Source organism: Staurois parvus, unplaced genomic scaffold (assembly GCF_062004578.1).
Source record: "Staurois parvus isolate SC_StPar_1 unplaced genomic scaffold, SC_StPar_1.0 ptg000168l, whole genome shotgun sequence".
Lineage (NCBI taxonomy): Eukaryota > Metazoa > Chordata > Amphibia > Anura > Ranidae > Staurois > Staurois parvus.
This window is the reverse complement of record NW_028317964.1, coordinates 5,274,848-5,294,160: the sequence shown is the minus strand read 5'-3', so window position 1 is coordinate 5,294,160 and position 19,313 is coordinate 5,274,848. Positions and strand designations below refer to the sequence as shown.

Here is a 19,313-nt window from a genome sequence, read left to right as displayed (position 1 = left end):
GACCCAACTTTCTGACATTTGGGGCCCTACATTGCACCCCAGAATTCTTTGGTAGTCTTCAGATTTCATAATGCCATGCACACGGTCACGACATCCAATGCCTGAAGCAGCAAAGCAACCCCAAAACATCAGTAAACCTCCACCATGTTTGACTGTAGGGACCGCATTATTTTCTTTAAATGCCTAATTTATTTTGCTGAAAACAGTAGAATAATGGGATTTACCACAAAGCCATAATTTTGTTTCGTCTGTCCACAGCACATTCTCCCAAAAGGATTTTGGCTTTCTCAGGAAAACTCCAATCTGGCTTTTGTATGTTTCTGTGTCAGCAGTGGGGTCCTCCTGGGTCTCCTACCAAAGCATTCCTTTTCATTTATATAGTGACGTATAGTGTGAGCTGACACAGTTGTACCCTGTGCCTGAAGGTCAGCTTGAATTTGTCTGAAAGTTGATCTAGGTTTTTATCCACCATTCGAACAATCCTTTCTTGCAATCTTTGATCAAGTTTTTCTCTTTCGTCCACGTCCAGGGAGATTAGCTACAGTGCCATGGTCTGTAAACTTCATGACAATATTGCGCACAGTGGACACAGAAACATTAAGGTCTCTGGAGATGGATTTGTAACCTTGAGATTGCCCATTCTTTTCCACAATTTTTGTTCTCAAATCCTCAGATAATTCTTTGCTGCTTTTTTTCTTCTCCACGCTCCATGTGGCACACAGAGACACACAACAGAAAGCTTGAGTAAGGGCTCGTTCACACTTGGCTGTTTTACCAACGCTTGCCAAACGCTCCTATAGCGTTTGGTAAGCGTTGGTCCGGCGTTTGCGGAGCGTTTTTTAACGTTCGGCAAACGCTCCACAAACGCCGCATGCGCAGTTTAGCGACGTTGCTAGGCGTTTGCCGAGCGTTAAAAACACCCCACAAACCACTTTAATGCAGTTTGAATAGTGTTACCGCTCCACAAAAGCCCCGCAACCGCGTCGCAACCACACCGCGGAGCGGCACCATAGACTAGAATAGGAGGCTTCAACGCCTCCTGACTCGACCAGAGGCGTCCATTTTGCCGCAACGCGATGCTAACGCTCCCGTTAGAACAGCACCATGTGCTGTAACGTGCAGAATTGTCCGAGGCATTTGGGAAGTGGTAAAAACACTTCCCAAACGCCTCTCTGCCGCCTGCACACAATGCTAATGTGAACGTAGCCTAAATGTTTCACCATTTTAACTGGTTGCCAGTGTGATTTCTATATTGTCAACACCTATTAATTGACACAGGTGTGTTTAATTACAAGTTACAGGAGCATCACAAACTTGGAATGCAGTTATGTTTTACAATTTTGAGAAGGTGCCAATAATTTTGTCCAGTCTATTTTGGGGGTTTTGCGTGGAATGTGTAAGATTTGGCTTTTTGTTTCTCCACTTTTTTGTGTCATACCAATAGAAACAAAAGAAATAAACATGAGAAAGCCTAAATTATTTTTGCAATTGACAGAAGGTCCAGCACCTTTTTTTTTAAAAAAAATTGGCACACCAAAATGCATGGTACGTTATTGCCATGCATTTTGGTGGGCATCTTTCACACACACACACACACACAAGACTGCACATTGGTTGGTGCAAAGTACATTGGGGTGCCTTTAAGAATTAATGGCACCACAGCGCTCCTGTGAAAAAATGCATGTTCTTTTGCATCATGGGAACATGCACAATTTTGCGTTCCTGCCCCACATCTAAGTGTGGACCAAGCCTAAGGCTCTTTGGATCACTGTAGTAAGCTTTATCATATCTCAGGTAGTTTGGGAAAGCTCATCAGCACTGTAGGTTCTGTTTGAAGTTACTTTTTTTTTTCTTCTTTAAATTTTAAAAGAGGCTCTGTGAGACCTAATAGAGATTTGGAGATCATCTGCAGTGCTGAAAAGCTGCTTCTGTGCCTGAGAACTTCTAGAGCCATAAACACAGTAGGTGATTGTAAAATCAATAAAAGGTTTGAGCACTTTGCATTTCTTGACTAGTTTGTAACAGTACAGATTTATACTTTTCTGTTTAGGAAGCAGTGTAGATAAATGTAATATTCCAAAAAGATCATTGCAGTGTTTAGGGCTGCCATGTTGTAGAAAGCTGGGTCAATATTACTTAACCCCTTCACGTCTAAGGGTAAAACAAATCTAAATGCCTAAGCACAATTCTGCAACGTTGACATGTTAGTAAAACCGTACATATCGTCACAACTACTTTGTACATCCAGGTGGATTATACCTTTTTTTTTTCAGGACAAATTGGGCTTTCATTTGGTGGTAAATGGTAATGGATAGCTCCTAATTTTTTTTTATTATTAAAGGAAAACTGGGCCAAAATAGTAAAAAAAATCATTTTTTTAAATTTAACTGTGTGTTTCTTGTTACGACCATAACCTACCACCAAAGAACAACTCAAAATACATTCTCCAGTTCTTGACGATCGCAGCGATACCATATATGTGTATGTTATTTGTTGTTTGTACCCGTAGTACAGTCCAGAAACAACAGTGCGCATTTTGTTTTTGTCTTTTTTTTTTTATATAAAACACACTGTCACTGACATTGACATTAACACTAACTGACACCAATTTTTTTTTAAATCCTGACCTTTGCCCTTGACCCTGACCTTTGACCCTGACCTTGACCCAAACACTAACCCTGGTACTGAACTAGATCAAACCTTGATCTAGGTATTTTTCTTTATTTTTTCTTTTCTTTTTTAATATTTATTTATTTATTTTTTTTTTTTTACAAACTTTTTTTTCTCTCTGTGTCAGGAGTTCGAGAGATACAATGTATCTCTCTTCTCCATTCATAGAGAGAGAGAAAACAAGGGGGCCGGGCTGCACAGTGATTGATCACTGTGATAGCCAATCAGAGGCTATCACAGCGATCACGTGACCCGGAATCGGGAGTCCCGGGTCCCGATCGTTAGAACGGGACCCGGGGCTCTCAGTGACACCGCGGTCTTGGTGCTGGGAGCGCGCCGAGCGGCGCGCTCCCAGCACAAAGACGGGTACGCAAATATGCGGCCCCACGGAAAAAAGCCCAGGTCCGTGAGGCCGCATATTTGTGTTACGTCGGCGTCAAGGGGTTAAAAAGGCAATTTTATAGCACCACATCTTCTTTTAGTTAATATTTGTGTTACTAAGCTTAAGTTAACGCTCATTTTTTTTTGTTTTGTTTTTAAGTGATATTAATGGCTTGGTTAAAAAAAAAAACATGTTATACTTACCTGCGTTGCATAATGGTTTTGCACAGAGAAGCCTGGGAACTGTAGAGGAGGGAAGTAGATAGTGAGAGGGAAGGACAGGTGTGTGTAGAGAAGGCCATGCGGAACCCAATCCTCCTATTCTCCGGTCCTCCTCTGGCACTCCTGGCTCCCTCCCTTGCTGAGTGCCTCCATAGCAAGTTGCTTGCTCTGGGGGCACTCGTGCTTGCACACTCCCGAGCTGCCTCTGTGTGTATAAGACAAACAGAGCGTGGCTCAGCCCTGCCCCGCAGTGGTTTTCCCTGCTGTGTCTCAGCTAATGAGGAGGGAGAGATGCAGGAGAGCTGAGGCTCTCATGCACATTGCTGAAATCGAGATTGGGTATGTATTGGGGGGGCTGTGGGAGGAGCCACACACAGAAGCTTTTTTTTACTTTCATGCATAGATTTTCATGATACCTTCATGATAAATTTCCTAAAGTCAAATTTTCAGTACATTGGTAGCACCCTGACTTCATTTTTTAAAATTAAAAATTGGAACATTCTGTGATGTATTGGTGACATGCGCATATTAAAGCGGAACTATACTTGGATCCAGCGATGTGACGTTCCAGAGCTCCTAATTCGGGCGTTGACATCTTCGGTTTACCGGCTTCCGGATCTTGATCAATTAATTGGCCAGGCGGGGATGACATCCCTCCCGCGCAGGCGTGGGAGTGCAGTCAGCTTCAGTGTTGCCAGATTTGTAGAGTGCGCTGCTCATGCACATCTCACTGTACAGGGGCCAACAGGCACGTAGGTAACTTTAATGCAGAGACAAAGCATGCATTAAAAATCCTCCCTGTTCACCCATTTTTATTTTGTAGCCTAAAGTTCCAGTTTAACAAGTATCAAGTGACTTGGGTTCAACGGTATGCACTCCATGCTGGTCTTCGTAGTCAGCCCATGTTTGTTAAACCCTTTTCTGTATTAGTTTTCATACTGCTCCCTTTCATGTTCCTACTTTATGGCAACTGGAAAAATGATCAGGTTGTGTTTTCTACATGTCACGCTAAACTCCTTTGCTTGGAAAGGCATGCTGGGTTTGTTTAATAGCAATAAAAGGGACATTTAATATACATGTGTTTTTACTTCATCTGCTTTACTAGGTGTTTGTAATATTCTTCCGAGGCTTGACAGTTATGCACACTGCCTCTTTATTCAGGCTTTGGCCTCTGCTTTCATGTTGCCGTTTTCTTTCTTTTTCTGTGTTTTTTTTTTTTTCTTCACACAATTGCCAAACAGTTCCCTAATTAATCTGCTAGAATGTAACATTTTAACTGGTTTGGGGCCACTGAGCTTTGTGGAAAAATGACAGAGCTTTCGGCATGTTTCAGCTTTTCTGCAGTGTTTTGACATGCTGGATTCCTTGCTTGACCCTACCTTAAAGTTGTTATACAGAAGTAAAGGCTGACTTTTTTATTTCTGTTATACACTCTCATAGAACCATGATCAGACGTTTTCTTGTAAATGCTGCCTTGTTGTGAAAAGTCTTGTTTTGTAAAAAAAATAGCTACCGTATTTTCCGGCGTATAAGACGACTTTTTACCCCTTGAAAATCTTCTCAAAAGTCGGGGGTCGTCTTATACGCCGGTATATGGCATGCTGACACTTTTTAGGGGGGCGGCGCGGTGCCGCCGCCGCCCCCCCTTCCAACGGAAGGGACACTAAGTACAGGGGTGGGCAGGGACTGCTGTCTCTTACCTGGCTCCGGTCCCGTGATGATCCGGTCCAGGAAGCGCGGCTGCTCCTTCATTCGGTTCGGCCATTGGATGTTCGGGCAGCTGCTCGGCTCCGCCTCCTCACCAGTGATTGGCCGCCAGAACTGTAGCTCAAGAAAGGCACACAGGCGGCCAATCACCAGCGAGGAGGCGGAGCTGAGCGGCCCCGCGAAAATCGAGCGAAGGAGCGGCCGGTAAGTGTGCCGTGCAGAGGTGCTGCTGCAACCACATATGCTGGCTGCAGCAGCACCATACTAGAACAGGTGTAATTGGTGTCAGTGGGAGGAATAGTGCCCCATCATTGGTGTCACTGATACCAATGATGGGGCATTATTCCTCCCACTGACACCAACGATGGGGCACTTTTCCTCCCCCCCACTGACACCAACGATGGGGCACTATTCCCCCCCCCCCCCCCCACTGATACCAATGATGGGGCACTATTCCACCCCCCACTGACACCAATGATGGGATACTATTCCTCCCACTGACACCAATGTTGGGACACTATTCCTCATTCCTCCCACTGACACCAATGTTGGAACGCTATTCCTCCCACTGACACCAATGTTGGAACGCTATTCCTCCCATTGACACCAATGATGGGACACGATTCCTCCCACTGACACCAAAGATGGAGCACGATTCCTCCCACTGACACCAAAGATGGAGCACTATTCCCCCCACTGATACCAATGATGGGGCACTATTCCTGCAACTGATACCAATGATGGGGCACAATTCCTCCCACTGACGCCAATGATGGGGCGCTATTCCTCCCACTGACACCAATGATGGGGCGCTATTCCTCCCACTGACACCAATGATGGGGCACGATTCGTCGCTCTGACCCCAATGATAGGGCACTATTCCTCCCATTAATACCAATGATGGGGCACTATTTTTCCCACTGATACCAATGATGGGGCACTATTCCTCCCACTGATACAAATGATGGGACACTATTCCTCCCACTGACACCAATGATGGGGCACTATTCCTCCCACTAATACCAATGATGGGACACTATTCCTCCCACTGACACCAATGATGGGGCACGATTCTTCCCACTGGTGTGTATTGGAAGAGGGGTAGTCTTATACGGCAAGTATAGCCCAAACACTACATTTTAACAGGAAAAGTAGGGGGTCGTCTTATACGGTATATTATATTTTTAAAGCTGAAATCTCGGTTGATGTAAAAGACACACATTGCAGCTATGAATTCTTTAATACATCTTGCAATGTATTTTTTAAATATATATAGGATGAAAACAGCCTATATCCCCACGCTCAAGAAATGGTGAAAATATTGGCATACAAAATTAAAATAAGAATTATTAAACCAGTAATTATTATTATACAGTATTTATATAGCGCCAATAGTTTGCTCAGCGCTGTACATTACAATGGGAGACAATACACAAGACAGTACAGTAACAATACAATTCGATACACGAGAGGTTAGAGGGCCCTGCTCCTTGGTGCTTACAGTCTAGGAGAATTACATATTTAAACTAAGCTGCCGTTTTAAATAACTAAAAAATATATAAACAGTGACTAAAAAAAGTAGTAGTACACATAAACAGCGCTATGTCAAAAACAATGTCAAATTGATATAAAAAAGTAAAAGAAAAAAAACTTCCAAAAAATATAAAACATAAATTATAATGTGAAAAGTTCAATTCATTCCAGTGGTAAGTGTCTCTTTAAGACAAAATGATATACCATACATGTGCTCCTGCAGTGATTAACACCCCATTGGATTCAGCACTCACCAGAAGCTGGTGAATAACTAGCAGTGGAAAATTAGTAGGAATTCAATCAATCTTTTAACCTCTTTGCGCCGGCCACTCGCAAATGTGAGGCCTTCCGGCATCTGGGCCTTGACGACGTGCAGCCGCACATTTGCTTGCAATTGAGAGAAACAAATGTGCTGAGAACGTGCGCCCTCCGCGCTCCCAGCACACATGTCCGGTACTCACGGAAAGGTCCCGATCTCCTCTTTCGATTGGGACCTTTCCCGATCATGTGACCGCCGTGATGGTGAATCACAGCAGTCACATGACCTTAAAACTCAGCTCCGGCTTCTGAAACCCTTAAAGGACCGGGAGGCGCTGGCGCCAAGGGGTTAATAATAAATGGTTGTGAAATCTCGAACTTGATAATCAGCCAGCAACCCAAAAGGACCTCCAATTAATAGATTATTCGTATCTCATACTCCAGTCTCCTCCTCATTCAGATTGGGAAATATCAATGCACGTGGTCCTGGCGTGCGTGCTGACGTAACGGATGGTCACGCCCTGACGTATTTCATCATAACAGACGTCCTCTGAGGACTTCAGAACAACCAGCCTGCCAATAGATGGATCTAATTTCGGCCAGTCCCTGGTGAACCAGCAGAGATTCGATCCATCTATGGCCGTCTTTTGTCCCTATCCCACATACATACACATGCTGGAGCCAATAAACCTGCCAGCGTGGAAGGAACCTGAAGTACCCAGGGAAAACTTACAAAAGCACAGGGAGAATATGCAAACTCCATGCAGGTATTATACTGAATTGTGATCCTTAGTACTGCAAGGCAGGAGTACTAACTACTTAGCCACTTCTAGACAATGGGAAAATTTCAAAGGCATCATGTATCATATGTTAGGCAGGCCATACTTGGAGTGAATGTCTTCCCTGCAATCAGGGGAATCCATCCTGTTGAGCCATTGTATTCCCTCTGGGGGGAGGGGGGAGGGGCGGGAGAAGACAGTGATTATTGCTAGCAACTATACCAGCTGCTTGCAATAATCGTATGTAAAATCCAGCAGACTGGTTGTACCCAAGTTGATCGATCAATCGATCAACTTTGGTACATTCAGCCTATCCATACATGGTTATAATCTCGGCCAGTTCCTGCTGAACGGCTGAGATTTGAACTATCTATAGCCGGCTTTAGACAAGTATGGTCTGTTTTCCCAAAATCAGATTCTTTAATCTAAAAGAAATGAATCATGAAGATGCATGCCTTGTACAAATCGGTGCAACACATCAGCATTACCAGCTCACATTATTATTTGAGCAGAATTATACCTTTTTATTGTCTTGATGTATGTTACATATGCAGCAGTATTGCCACACAACTTTACACTGATTGTTGTACGCAATAAATGTGAGGTTGAGGTACCTGGAAAAGGCAGCCATAGGCAAATCGAAATTCAGCTGGTTCAACAGGAACCGGTTGACTTTTGATCCATTTGTGGGCAAGCTAGTTGTACTGAAGTTGATCTATGGACTGACTTCAGTACAATCAGCCTGTTGTTTTTTTTTCCGTAAGATCACTGCAGCCGGCTACAGCCAGCAGCAGTTATCATTGTATTCTGATAGTGGGGAAACCTTCCGCTGTCAGAATGCTATAGTGTAGTGGGGGGGGGGGGGGTTCCCTCATCTGCACTGTGATGAGGGGAATCCAGTAATTTGCTAAAGAAAAGATAATTGCATCATTTATGGCCTGCCTAAGTGTGATATACCCAGTATGGGTCTTTTCTCACAGGCATTCAGTTTGGGTCAGTCTGTCAGTTTTGCAGAAGGAACCAGACTGAATCACAATGTATGTCTTTTGTTGGGCGGGCGCATGGATATAAACTGATGATCATCAATTTACATCCGCTTACATCTGTAATTCAGGTATTTTTTTAAATGGAACAAGGCTATGTCGTTTTCTGTTTAAATGGATGCCTTCCATTTATGCCTGTCCTGTTTATGTGCATTTTACAAGAATCATTTTTATACTTTTGTATGATTGGTTTCTGCAGCAACTAAAAAACTACTTAACGCTAAGCGACTTACGGGTACATTGCCCAACTTTGAGTGGTTATATCAGATGATGCCTGTAGCAGTAGGCATCATCCTGGTATAGTTTTTATTTTTAGCCAGTGATCGGCCTTCTTGTAAAAGCAACCCTAGTGGCTAATTAGCTGCTGGATTGCTTTTACAAGTGGTGGGAGGTTGCATCCCCCTCTCCTCCCGCCACCTTCCATTGCCTTCTTGGGCTCTCCCGTCCAACCGGGGAACCCAAGATTGCGGTCAGTGGTTCCGCTGACTGACTGTTGAGCTGATCGGAATCTGAGAAACTGGAAGCAAGAAGTATTTAGTTTGTTCAGGTTTCACTAGATGTCAACAAACCATTACTAGTTTGAAAATAGCATCAGATCATACCAGTCATGGTATGACCTGAAACTTTTAAGGGCAGAGTAGAGATCTAGGGTCTAATAGACCCAAGATATCTCAGTAAAAAATACTTTTCATGAGATTTCTACATTCCTTGTGATAACATTAAATCTGATTAAAAACAAAATTAAAGGGACAGTGTAAAAATAAATGTAAAAATTTTAAAGCGAAGCCGTCCCCCATGCTAGCGTGCAAAAGGCGAACGCATGCATTGGTATGTAAACAGCAATCGCACCACACATGTGATCTATCACCAGTAACGTGAGATCAAGAGCAATAATTCTAGACCCAGACCTCCTGTGTATGTTTAACAACTTGACAACCGGGCTATATATGAATGACAGCTACAGCGCGGTCGTCTAGTCCTGGAAGGGCGCCATATGATGTCCTCCAGAACTGCGCCTCCCACGCGCCCCCGGTGAGCTCTGTGTCCAACGGACACAGCTGATAACATGACATGGTAAAGGACCAATCACAGCGCCCTTTTACCACATATCACAATGTAAATACAGTTAAGGGTTATCGTTTGCACTTTCCTCATGCTGTCACAGTGTGAGGAAGGAGGAGAGCCAGTAATAATAAAAAATCAGATGCTGTCCAGTGCAGCTCCCAGCCCCAATAGTGTCCACCAGTGCTGCCAGTGTCCATCAGTGCCACCAGTCAATGTCTATCAGTGCAGCCTCATTAGTGCCGCCTCATCACTAGCCATCAGTGCAGCCTCATCAGTGCACACCAGTGAAGGAGAAAAATTACCTGTTTGCAAACTTTTATAACAGGAACTAAGAAAAGACATTGTTTAGCAAAAAATAAAAAAAATCCAGTGGTGACTTAAATACCACCAAAAGAAAGCTCTATATATCTAAAAAAAATGATAAAAATTTCATATGTGTACAGTGTTGCATGACCATGCAATAGTCATTCAAAGTGTGGCAGCACTGAAAGCTAAAAATTGCCCTGGGCAGGAAGGGGGTGAAAGTGCCGGTAGGCAACTAGTTAAAGTGATAACCTGTAAAGGCTTTTAAAGTGTCACCTCTGAATAATGAAATGTACATAGTTTGTAGCCATTGCATGGGCATGGGCCAATTTAGAGCATAAAGTATATAGTACTGGTCAATTATATTAAATATACACGGTGCTTATCCCAACTCATAGAACAGAAATAACCATACATTTTGGAAAACTGACTTTACAAGCACCAAAATATTACAAAAAAAAATAAAAATGCAAAAACACCATTTTATTAAATCCAATTTTAAAAACAAAAGGAAAAATACATTGTACATATTTTAGTGCTTGTAAAATCCCTTTTTTCCTGAATGGTAATTCCTGTTATAAATTTAGAGCATGACATGCCTGGTATCTATTTACTAGATGTAACATTATCTTTTATATTTTACCAAACATTTTGGTATTATATTGAGTTTTTTTGCATTAAAATTCAAAAACATGTATGCTTTCTCAAAAAATTGCTTTTGAAAAACTGCTGCGCAAATACAGTGTGACATAAAAAAATTGCAACACCAACCATTTTATTCTATAGAGCCTCTGCTTTAAAAAAAAATACTTAATGTTTGGGGTTTTAATTAATTTTGTTGCATAAAATACAGATTTTTTTCTGTAAACAAAAAAGAATAAAAAAATAGGCCCAGTCTTTAAGTGGATAACAAAGAATGCAAAAACAGATGTAAACTGAACTGAGCTGAGCTGAGCTGAATGCAGATGTCCAAGCAGATGTAACCTGAATCCATATTCATTTTTATTATCATACAGGATTTATATAGCGCCAACAGTTTGCGCGCGCTTTACAACATCAGGGCAGACAGTACAGTTACAATACAATTCAATACTTTAATGAACTGATTATCATAATATAACAGTGCAAATAATAATGCAAAATAATGTGAATGTGAGTGTAATGATGGTCATTTAATATTTTTTCTGAGCCTTATACAGTATCACACTATTGGTATTTTCTTTTATTTTTTTCATCGCCTCATGTAGGAGACTACACCCCACCTCCAACCCTGTTTTGATTCTCAAAGCCCTATCAGCTTGAGAATCCACTTTATCTGGTGAGTGTGGGGGAAATGATTCACCACTGATGATGTGAGCACACTGGAAAATTTATGAAATAGTTTTTTTCCTTCACTTTTTTTCACATTTGTTTTTTTGGAACACTGGACTTTATTTGAGATTTTTCTTGGATTTCTATATAATTTATTTTATTTTGCATTATTATTTGCGCTGTGTTATATTATGAGTTTTGTATGCGGAAAGTAGTACAAGCGCCTAAGTATATATATATAAGTAACAAGCTGCTATGCACAAAAAAGATACCAATATCACCCTAAAACCAACAATGTATATAAGAAGTGCAGCGCTCGGTAATAAAAACAAATATATATATATTGGAATGGAGGTTGATCCCATACAAATGCACAAAAAGCAAAGAAATAGTCCAGGAAATTAATATGAAAATTAAAGTGCTCAGGTGACATGAGAGTCCGGTATCTGTGTGGTAGTGATAAAGTAATGCGCACTCACCGGACGCGCATATTAAAAGAGCTTTTGTGTATAAAAAAACCCAGATGTCATCTGATGGTGGATGGTCCTCCTCCTATTTGATATGAGGCTGGTAGTCCACTTCCACTAGGGGTCCCCCTATGTGCTCCTGGTCGGTGGTATCCCTCTGGGTGAGCTGGATTCCACTATGTAGTAGTAATCCGTCCCAGGAACGTGTCTGTGAACTGGTAATCCAAGGAAGGCACCCATCCAAGTATTAATCAAGCCCAACCCTGCAAAGCTTCCGAGGTCAAATCAGATCGGGTGCATTCAGGGAGGTGTGGCCGTAGGCACCTTCTTCTCCATTTCACAGTTGTGCAGTTCAACTTAAATGGTAGCTATCAATGTATTTCCGTGGCATGCAGGAGCTTCACTAAAATGCTGCCACCTCCTTCGATGTTCAGGCTGAAGTGACGCAGCTCCTCCTACTGGTCTTCAGATACTCTTTCTGCGCATGCGTATTACATAGTGGGAGGGGCTATGCTCATTCCGACAGTTACACTCATCAGCTGTATAATAGAAGATGGCAGGGCAATGTGCAACGTCTCTAGACTGCTTAGACACACTAGCTATGTGTGGGCCAACAGGCTTGCAGGATCTCCCTGGATCCTTGGTTTATAATGGCCAGCAGCTTCCTTCCTTTACTGGGTCTCCTTATTGAGGCTCCTATCGCCCCTGGACATCCAAGATTTTTTCTGGAGAATAATAGCTCACCAATTCAGTGAGCCAAGAAGAAACTCTAAGTGCAGTATTTCCAAGCACTTTCTTTTATTAAAGGTTAAAGAGTAACACTCACATTTCAGAGCAGTCTTCCCTCCTCACCGATGTGTGGGTACACTGCATGTGAATGGGACTTCCTGGGTGTAGTAAAATGGCGTCGCATGCCGGAAGTGCGTCACCACGCACCGGAACTACGGACTCGCGAACCAAGTTATCAATCAAGTTATCAAGTTAGCAATCTAGCCGTTATCAGGAGAAGTGTTTTTGACACAATCACGGATATATCACCATTTTACACTGCATGATTATATTGTTTTTCACAAAAGGACATTGCTAAGAGTTTGTTCCAACTTAGAGGACACTGTTTTTACTTTGGCACTGTGTGAGCACTGTGTATTATACTTTATTATCCTTTATTGAATATAGCCTTTTGTATTATTTGTGTTTGTTATAGGTGTGTGTGCACTGTGATATTTACTAATAGGCACTCACTATATCTAGTGGGGAATAGATTTTAGTTTGGCACTAATCTTATCTGTATTTGATTACTATATATGAAGGAGTATTTTCATTTTATTTTATTTTTAGGATTAAATTTAGCATATTTTGGCACTTATTTATTTGTTAAGAGCGCTACACTACTTATTTGTTTATCACTAACACTGTTTTGGTATCAGTTTTTGAGTGTTGGCAGCTTTATACTAGGTTGCACACTTCTATTCTCATAGCGCAGGAGGAACTCTGACCATTTCTCTAAAATGCTGCCACCTCCTACGATGTTCAGGCTGAACTGACGTAGCTCCTCCTACTGGTCTTCAGATACTCTTTCCGCGCATGCGCATTAGGTAGTGGGAGGGGCTATGCTCATTCCGACAGTTACACTCATCTGCTGTATAATGGAAGATGGCAGGGCAATGTGCAACGTCTCTAGACTGCTTAGACACACTAGCTATGTGTGTATTGGCTCACTTAAATGGTAGCTATCGGTGTATTTCCATGGCATGCAGGAGCTTCTCTAAAATGCTGCCACCTCCTACGATGTTCAGCCTCCATTCCAATATATATATATATATTTGTTTTTATTACCGAGCGCTGCACTTCTTATATACATATTATTATGAGTTTTGTTTGATGTGTTGTCATTTTTGAACAGCAGCACTTATTTATTGATTGTAATTTTTTTGGCGCAAGGTTTCAGTCTATTAAATGAACTAATGATGCCCATATTAACCCCTTCACGCCGGATTGTCCCGGCGTAAAGAGGAGTTCCTGCGCCGGGACAGGGCTGGGCCTAGTGTCCTGTGGCCGCCGTGACATCACGGCCGGTCACATGATTGGGAAAGGTCCTGATCGAAAGAGCGGACCGCGTCCTTTCCGTGAGTACCGCACTTGTGTGCTGGGAGCGTGCAGGGCGCGCGCTCTCAGCACATATGTTTTTTGTTACATGAATGCAAATGTGCGGCCGCTCGGCATCTAGGCCCAGTCGCCGGGTGGCCGCACATTTGCGTGCGGCCGGCGTGAAGGGGTTAAAGGACCCTAGATGTGAGGTTGAGGTACCCGGTAAGTGTGCGATTGTTGTACTTGATAACTGTAAGAAGACTCCTCAAGCCATTGGACTTTTAAGGCAGCAAAAATAACTGGAGACCATTTGCTGTAATCCAGATGTGCCTTTTCATTACTGAAAGTGGAAATGAGTATTGGGAACTAGTGATTTTCAATTCTTGTTAGCCAAGGTATAGCTCTCATGCAAATAACTGCACTTCTTGCAGGCCATTAACTCAGGAAGAAATTGCGCTCAGAAGAGAGCTTGCACGACAGAGACATGCTGAAAGGATGGCAATCAATCAGGAGCAGGCTCCCTCCAGCAGTGAATGCCAAGTGACTGCAGACAATGAGAACACTAAAGGCAAGTGGCTGTGCTTACTATTTTATGCACTTCTCGATTTCCCTTCAGGATTCTAAAGCTAGTTTGTTGTAATTTTCTGATCACTGAATGTTCCCACCGTACAGGCAGCAATTACATATCATTAGCATCCACATAACTTGCTAACAGTTGCTGACACCAGTCTCCAGACAACATAATTACAAGTAAATTAGCTGTTTAGGTGGTGTGAGGTGTATGTGGTTAGCGATCAGTTAATTTACTGTCTGCGCTTACAAATTCAGTGACTTTAGTGCCGCTCTCAAAAAACAGTCTGCTCCGTTTTAAGGGTTGGTAAACATACAAGTAGCTACTAATAATACAAATTGTGTATCAAAGAAATGACCATGCTGTAATTCAACATTAAAACGCAAGTTCACCCTTTTCAATTTTTTTTATTTTTTTTTTGCTTTTAGTATATTTGCTGCTTGTTTTTCAATTTCCCAAATATATTTAAGAATTGCATTCCCCATTTTTACAGTTCCCCAGCTTCCTGTGCTTTTCTAGTCCCACATGGTTTTTCTGGTATTCCTAGGTGTCAGAGATGGTTGGTTCACACATAGAGCCCCTTTGTCCACATAAGAACATTGGTGGTGTCACTCTAAACTCACTGTAAATGCCATTCAAGCACAGAGCTGCACAATATGTGTCACAGCAACCTCAGGAGAGAAGAAATGCGTGCAAAGTATTTTTTATATTAATCCAACCAATATGACAACCGAAGCAAGGAAATCTGAACGTTCCAGAGCTTGCAGATCAGCCTCTTGTTGAGGATACTGTTTAATAAGCAGAGCAAGACACAAAATCATGCAGTGTTACTTTCTGGTTTGGCCAAAATATGCCCTCTTGCCAAAGATCCTCATGTCTATGGAGTCTTGTACTAATTTGCAAAGTGCAAAGAGCGACAAGTCTTATGGGTTACCTGAGCTTGGTCATAACTTTGATTGCTACCAGCATTATGCAAAAAACAGGGAATTTAAAGTGGAACATCTACCTCTCAGGCTGCTGTGGATTATGATATTTGGTATTTAGTTCAGTGACAGTACAAACCAGGGAGCTAGCAATTGATTGCATAGAAGACTCCGTATTTAACACAGTGGATGCATTCTTTAACCCTTTACTAGCCAGAAGGTTTTTTTTTTTAATTTTTTTGCACACATTTAAAAATTCATTTTAGGCCTGAAGATTAGTTAAACCCCCAACCATGATATATTTTCTGCAAGCAGACACCCCGGAGAATGAAATGGTATTAGTTCCAATTGTTTATGCAACACCATCTTTATGCAATGGTTTACCAAGCACAACATTTCAGTAAACAATATAAGTTAGGACAGACACACGCAAATTTTGGTACCTTATATTTTCTATAGGAGAATATTTAAAAGCCCCTACATGTCATCAGTTTAGATTTACCCATGAATAATGGCCCTATAATTATTGCTCCCACTTTGGCATGCATGGCAATATGTAATGTTATGTATCATAAGTGACAGTTTTGTATGTAGGTGCCCCTGAAGGGTGTGTTTATTTTTCTGCATATGTGGGGGTGGGATGGGCTAAAACCTTTTTTTTTTGGGGGGGGGGGTTTAGGTGCTTGGGTGTACCAATATTTTTGACAATTTTTTATTCGTTTTACTTTCACTAGAACTTTATATCACATAGGGGACATAAAGTTCCCTATGTGATATAATATTTTTGGACAGGTTCTCATTAATAGCACTCTCTGCCTGTCTCACTTGCCTTCCATCACGCTCCATTAGCTTCTTCCCTTACCGCAAGGACCAGGAAAAGTGACCACAAAAACCAGAAGTGACGTTGTACACATAACCTAGCCTGGGGAGATGCGAATGGATTTTCACTGGTCTCCCTCCCCTCCACTCAGCGACACCTGTCATGTGGGTCCAAGGCCCTTCAGGTGGGACAGTGAAGCCTGGAAGCCTAAGGGAGGGGGCACACTTTGGCAGTCACAGAAAGCAATAGCACAGCTGTACAGCTACCAGATCACTTTAATTAGAAAGCCAGCAGTCGGCTTGTGGAGTGTACCCACTCCTGGTAGCTGCAGCCGCCGGGAGTGTGTGTATAACCTCCTGCTGCTGGCAAAAAGAAAAAAGGGGTTAAAGTGTATGTCAAGGAAAAAAAAACACTCCTTGTGTTTTATCCTCCAAAGCCCCTGTAAGTACAGGACAATATCTGCTGGTCTGTGAGAAATGCACTCAGCGCCCAACCTTTGTTGTGGGCTGACAACAACAGCTTTTTCGTGGACTAAGTGCTAGAAGAGAAGTTAGGAAATTAAAAAATCAGCTATACTCACCTAGATGGCTAAAGCATCAATTCCAGATATAGCTGTCCCCCGCCACCTCTACATCAAAAATGAAGCGATCAAAGTCTGATGATCGTTCAGTTCTCAGTCTTCATTAAGCAGAGAGCCGTGGACTGTCAGTCTCCGGCTCTCTGCCCCTCCAGTGCTCACTGGAGTGCTGCACTGTGGCGGGAGCTGGAGCTGCTGGCACAGGCTCTCAGTGGTGATCTGTGAGGCTGATCCAGCTGTCAGTCCAGGCATCTGCGTGGATTCTGGGTGGATTAAGTCAAAATCTATCCAGAGCCTGGACCGGCATTGTGACAAAAGCCAACAGCAGGCTAAAGGGGTCACAGGAATGCAGAATGAAGTGCACACCTGTGTCCATAGGAGAAGTAGGCCTTTGAACCTACTTCTTCTTTAACCACTTCAAGTCCGGACACTTTCACCCTGCTCCTGCGCAGGCCAATTTTCAGCTTTCAGTGCTATCACACTTTGAATGACAATTGTGTGGTCATGCAACACTGTACCCATATGAATTTTTTAGCATTTTTTTTTGAGACAGATAAAGCTTTATTTTGGTGGTATTTATTCACCACTGGGATTTTTTTTATTTTTTTTGCTATATAAATGAAAAAGTCCAAAAATTTGAAAAAAATTGGTGTTTCTTATAAAATTTTGCAAATAAATAATATTTCATCATAAATCTTGGCCAAAATTTATTCAGCTATCTTTTTAGTAAAACAAAATAACCCAAATTAGTTTATAACCAAAAATTATAATTTTTTAAAAAATCTTTTACATTTTTATTTTATATATCATTATTTATTTATTTTTTTTTTTTACATACTGTCACCCTAGCAGTACCATGTTAACACTGTACTACTTGTGGGGGGGTGATGATTTTTTTTTTTTTACATTACGGCTGTAAAAGCAATCATTTCTCCTTCTCTCTGGCTGCATTCTTTCAGCCATTGAGAAATCCTGTGTGAGCTGTGATTGGTCACAGCTTGTCACATGGTACAAGGCAGTTGTGAATAGCCTTGTACAATGTGACCTCTGTGATCATTCACAGATTTCACTAATAGTAAGCAATGATGTCAGAAGTGACATCTTGCTTACTACTCTGCATTTGACCACTGATTGGTCAATCAGTGATCACATGATCGGGACCTCACACAGAGGACCTGTACGACAATCAGTGTTCCACTGTGTCCGGAGGACACAGCGGGCACCAGATCGCGGTGCTGCACGCTCCCAGGGAGCGCGCACAGTCGAAAATGGCGGGCGCCGTTTATGAACGGCAACCCGCCCTTGGACCGCCACCGTCTGGCTGTTTATATACAGCCGTGCCCATTGTCTTTTGCTAAGCTACTCAACCACTCCCCTTTGCTCTTCTGCCGAGATTAAAAGTTTTTTTTTTTTTGCACTTTTCATAACAAATTTCCTTCAACCAGAACAAAAGGGATGAAAAGTTCATGTTTAGGGTTTGCTTTTTAAAGGGTATACGTCCTGGCCTAAAAAGTGCCTAAGGCAACAACTATGATCCTGCCTCATAATGCCTGTGCATGCTTGTGTTATTCTTTACATTCGCCACTGTGGAACTCATTGGATCATACACCAAGGCAATAATCTTGGCCTTGGCTTGAACCTCAGCCTTCCTGGTGCTTGTCATTGAACTGTCAAAAGGTAGCCTTCTAGAGAACTGATATTTACCAGTTAAATTGCAGTGAAAAGGGTTTAATCCTGACAAGTCAAGGCTATGTTTATGACCTGGGCGTAGGAACTAAAGTGCTTCATAGGGAAACATGGATCAATTATCATGGGCATTTTGTAGGTCAGGCCAGGTTTACTGTAATGGGCTGAAAAATAACTATAGAGATTAAATCATATCTGTTGGATATGATGGCAAATAGTACATTTAGAATGCGGTTTGCGTCCTGGGACAGCCATCTGCCTCTAGCCACAGGTAAACGCTCCATGTGAAAATACATCCAAACACTGGTGGACAGCTGCAGCAGCTGTCAGCCTTTCATTGTTTTGTATGGGCTGAGCATCTGTGATTACCTGCAAGCCTTTTTGAATCCAACTGCAAGAATCTGCTGCTCAGAAAGTCCAAAGCAACAAAAGTATTATTATGGTGATATCCTTTAGGCTATATCAGCACATGGTCAGTCTGCTTTCCTGCTGCTGTAAACAAAGTAAATGAATAAAGTGGTGTGGCCTGCCCATTGCATGCAAAATGAGGTAATTGCAGACCACCTCAGTGCACATCCAGTGCATTTGTTATATATATTATTTTGCATTTGAGTCATGAAAGCATTGCAATTGCAGTCAGTGGATTGTGGATGTAGTGCTCTGGCTCCTAGAGATTACTCCTCCAGCCCCTGGTCCCCACAGCACTAAGAACCTTCAGCTATAGGGCTAGAGGAGGTGTCCACGGACTTTAAAAAATGACAGGAGCCAGCTGAGAGAAGAACGCCACAATCTGTAAGTGTTTTTATTTTATTTATTTTTTATTTATTTCAGGTACTTATATAGCGCCGTCAATTTACGCAGCGCTTTACATATATATTATACATTCACATCAGTCCTTAACCCTCAAGG

General features: G+C 42.2%; 1 protein-coding gene across 1 annotated transcript in view; it reads left to right on the top strand.

Moving 5' to 3' along the window:
* The window catches only part of EFL1 (elongation factor like GTPase 1), a 601,029-nt gene that overhangs the window by 183,149 nt on the left and 398,567 nt on the right, over positions 1 to 19,313 (top strand). Inside the window, exon 13 of the mRNA XM_089676417.1 lies at positions 14,259 to 14,395. Coding sequence (XP_089532543.1) covers positions 14,259 to 14,395 — 137 coding nt within the window. The remainder of the gene's footprint in view (positions 1 to 14,258; positions 14,396 to 19,313) is intronic.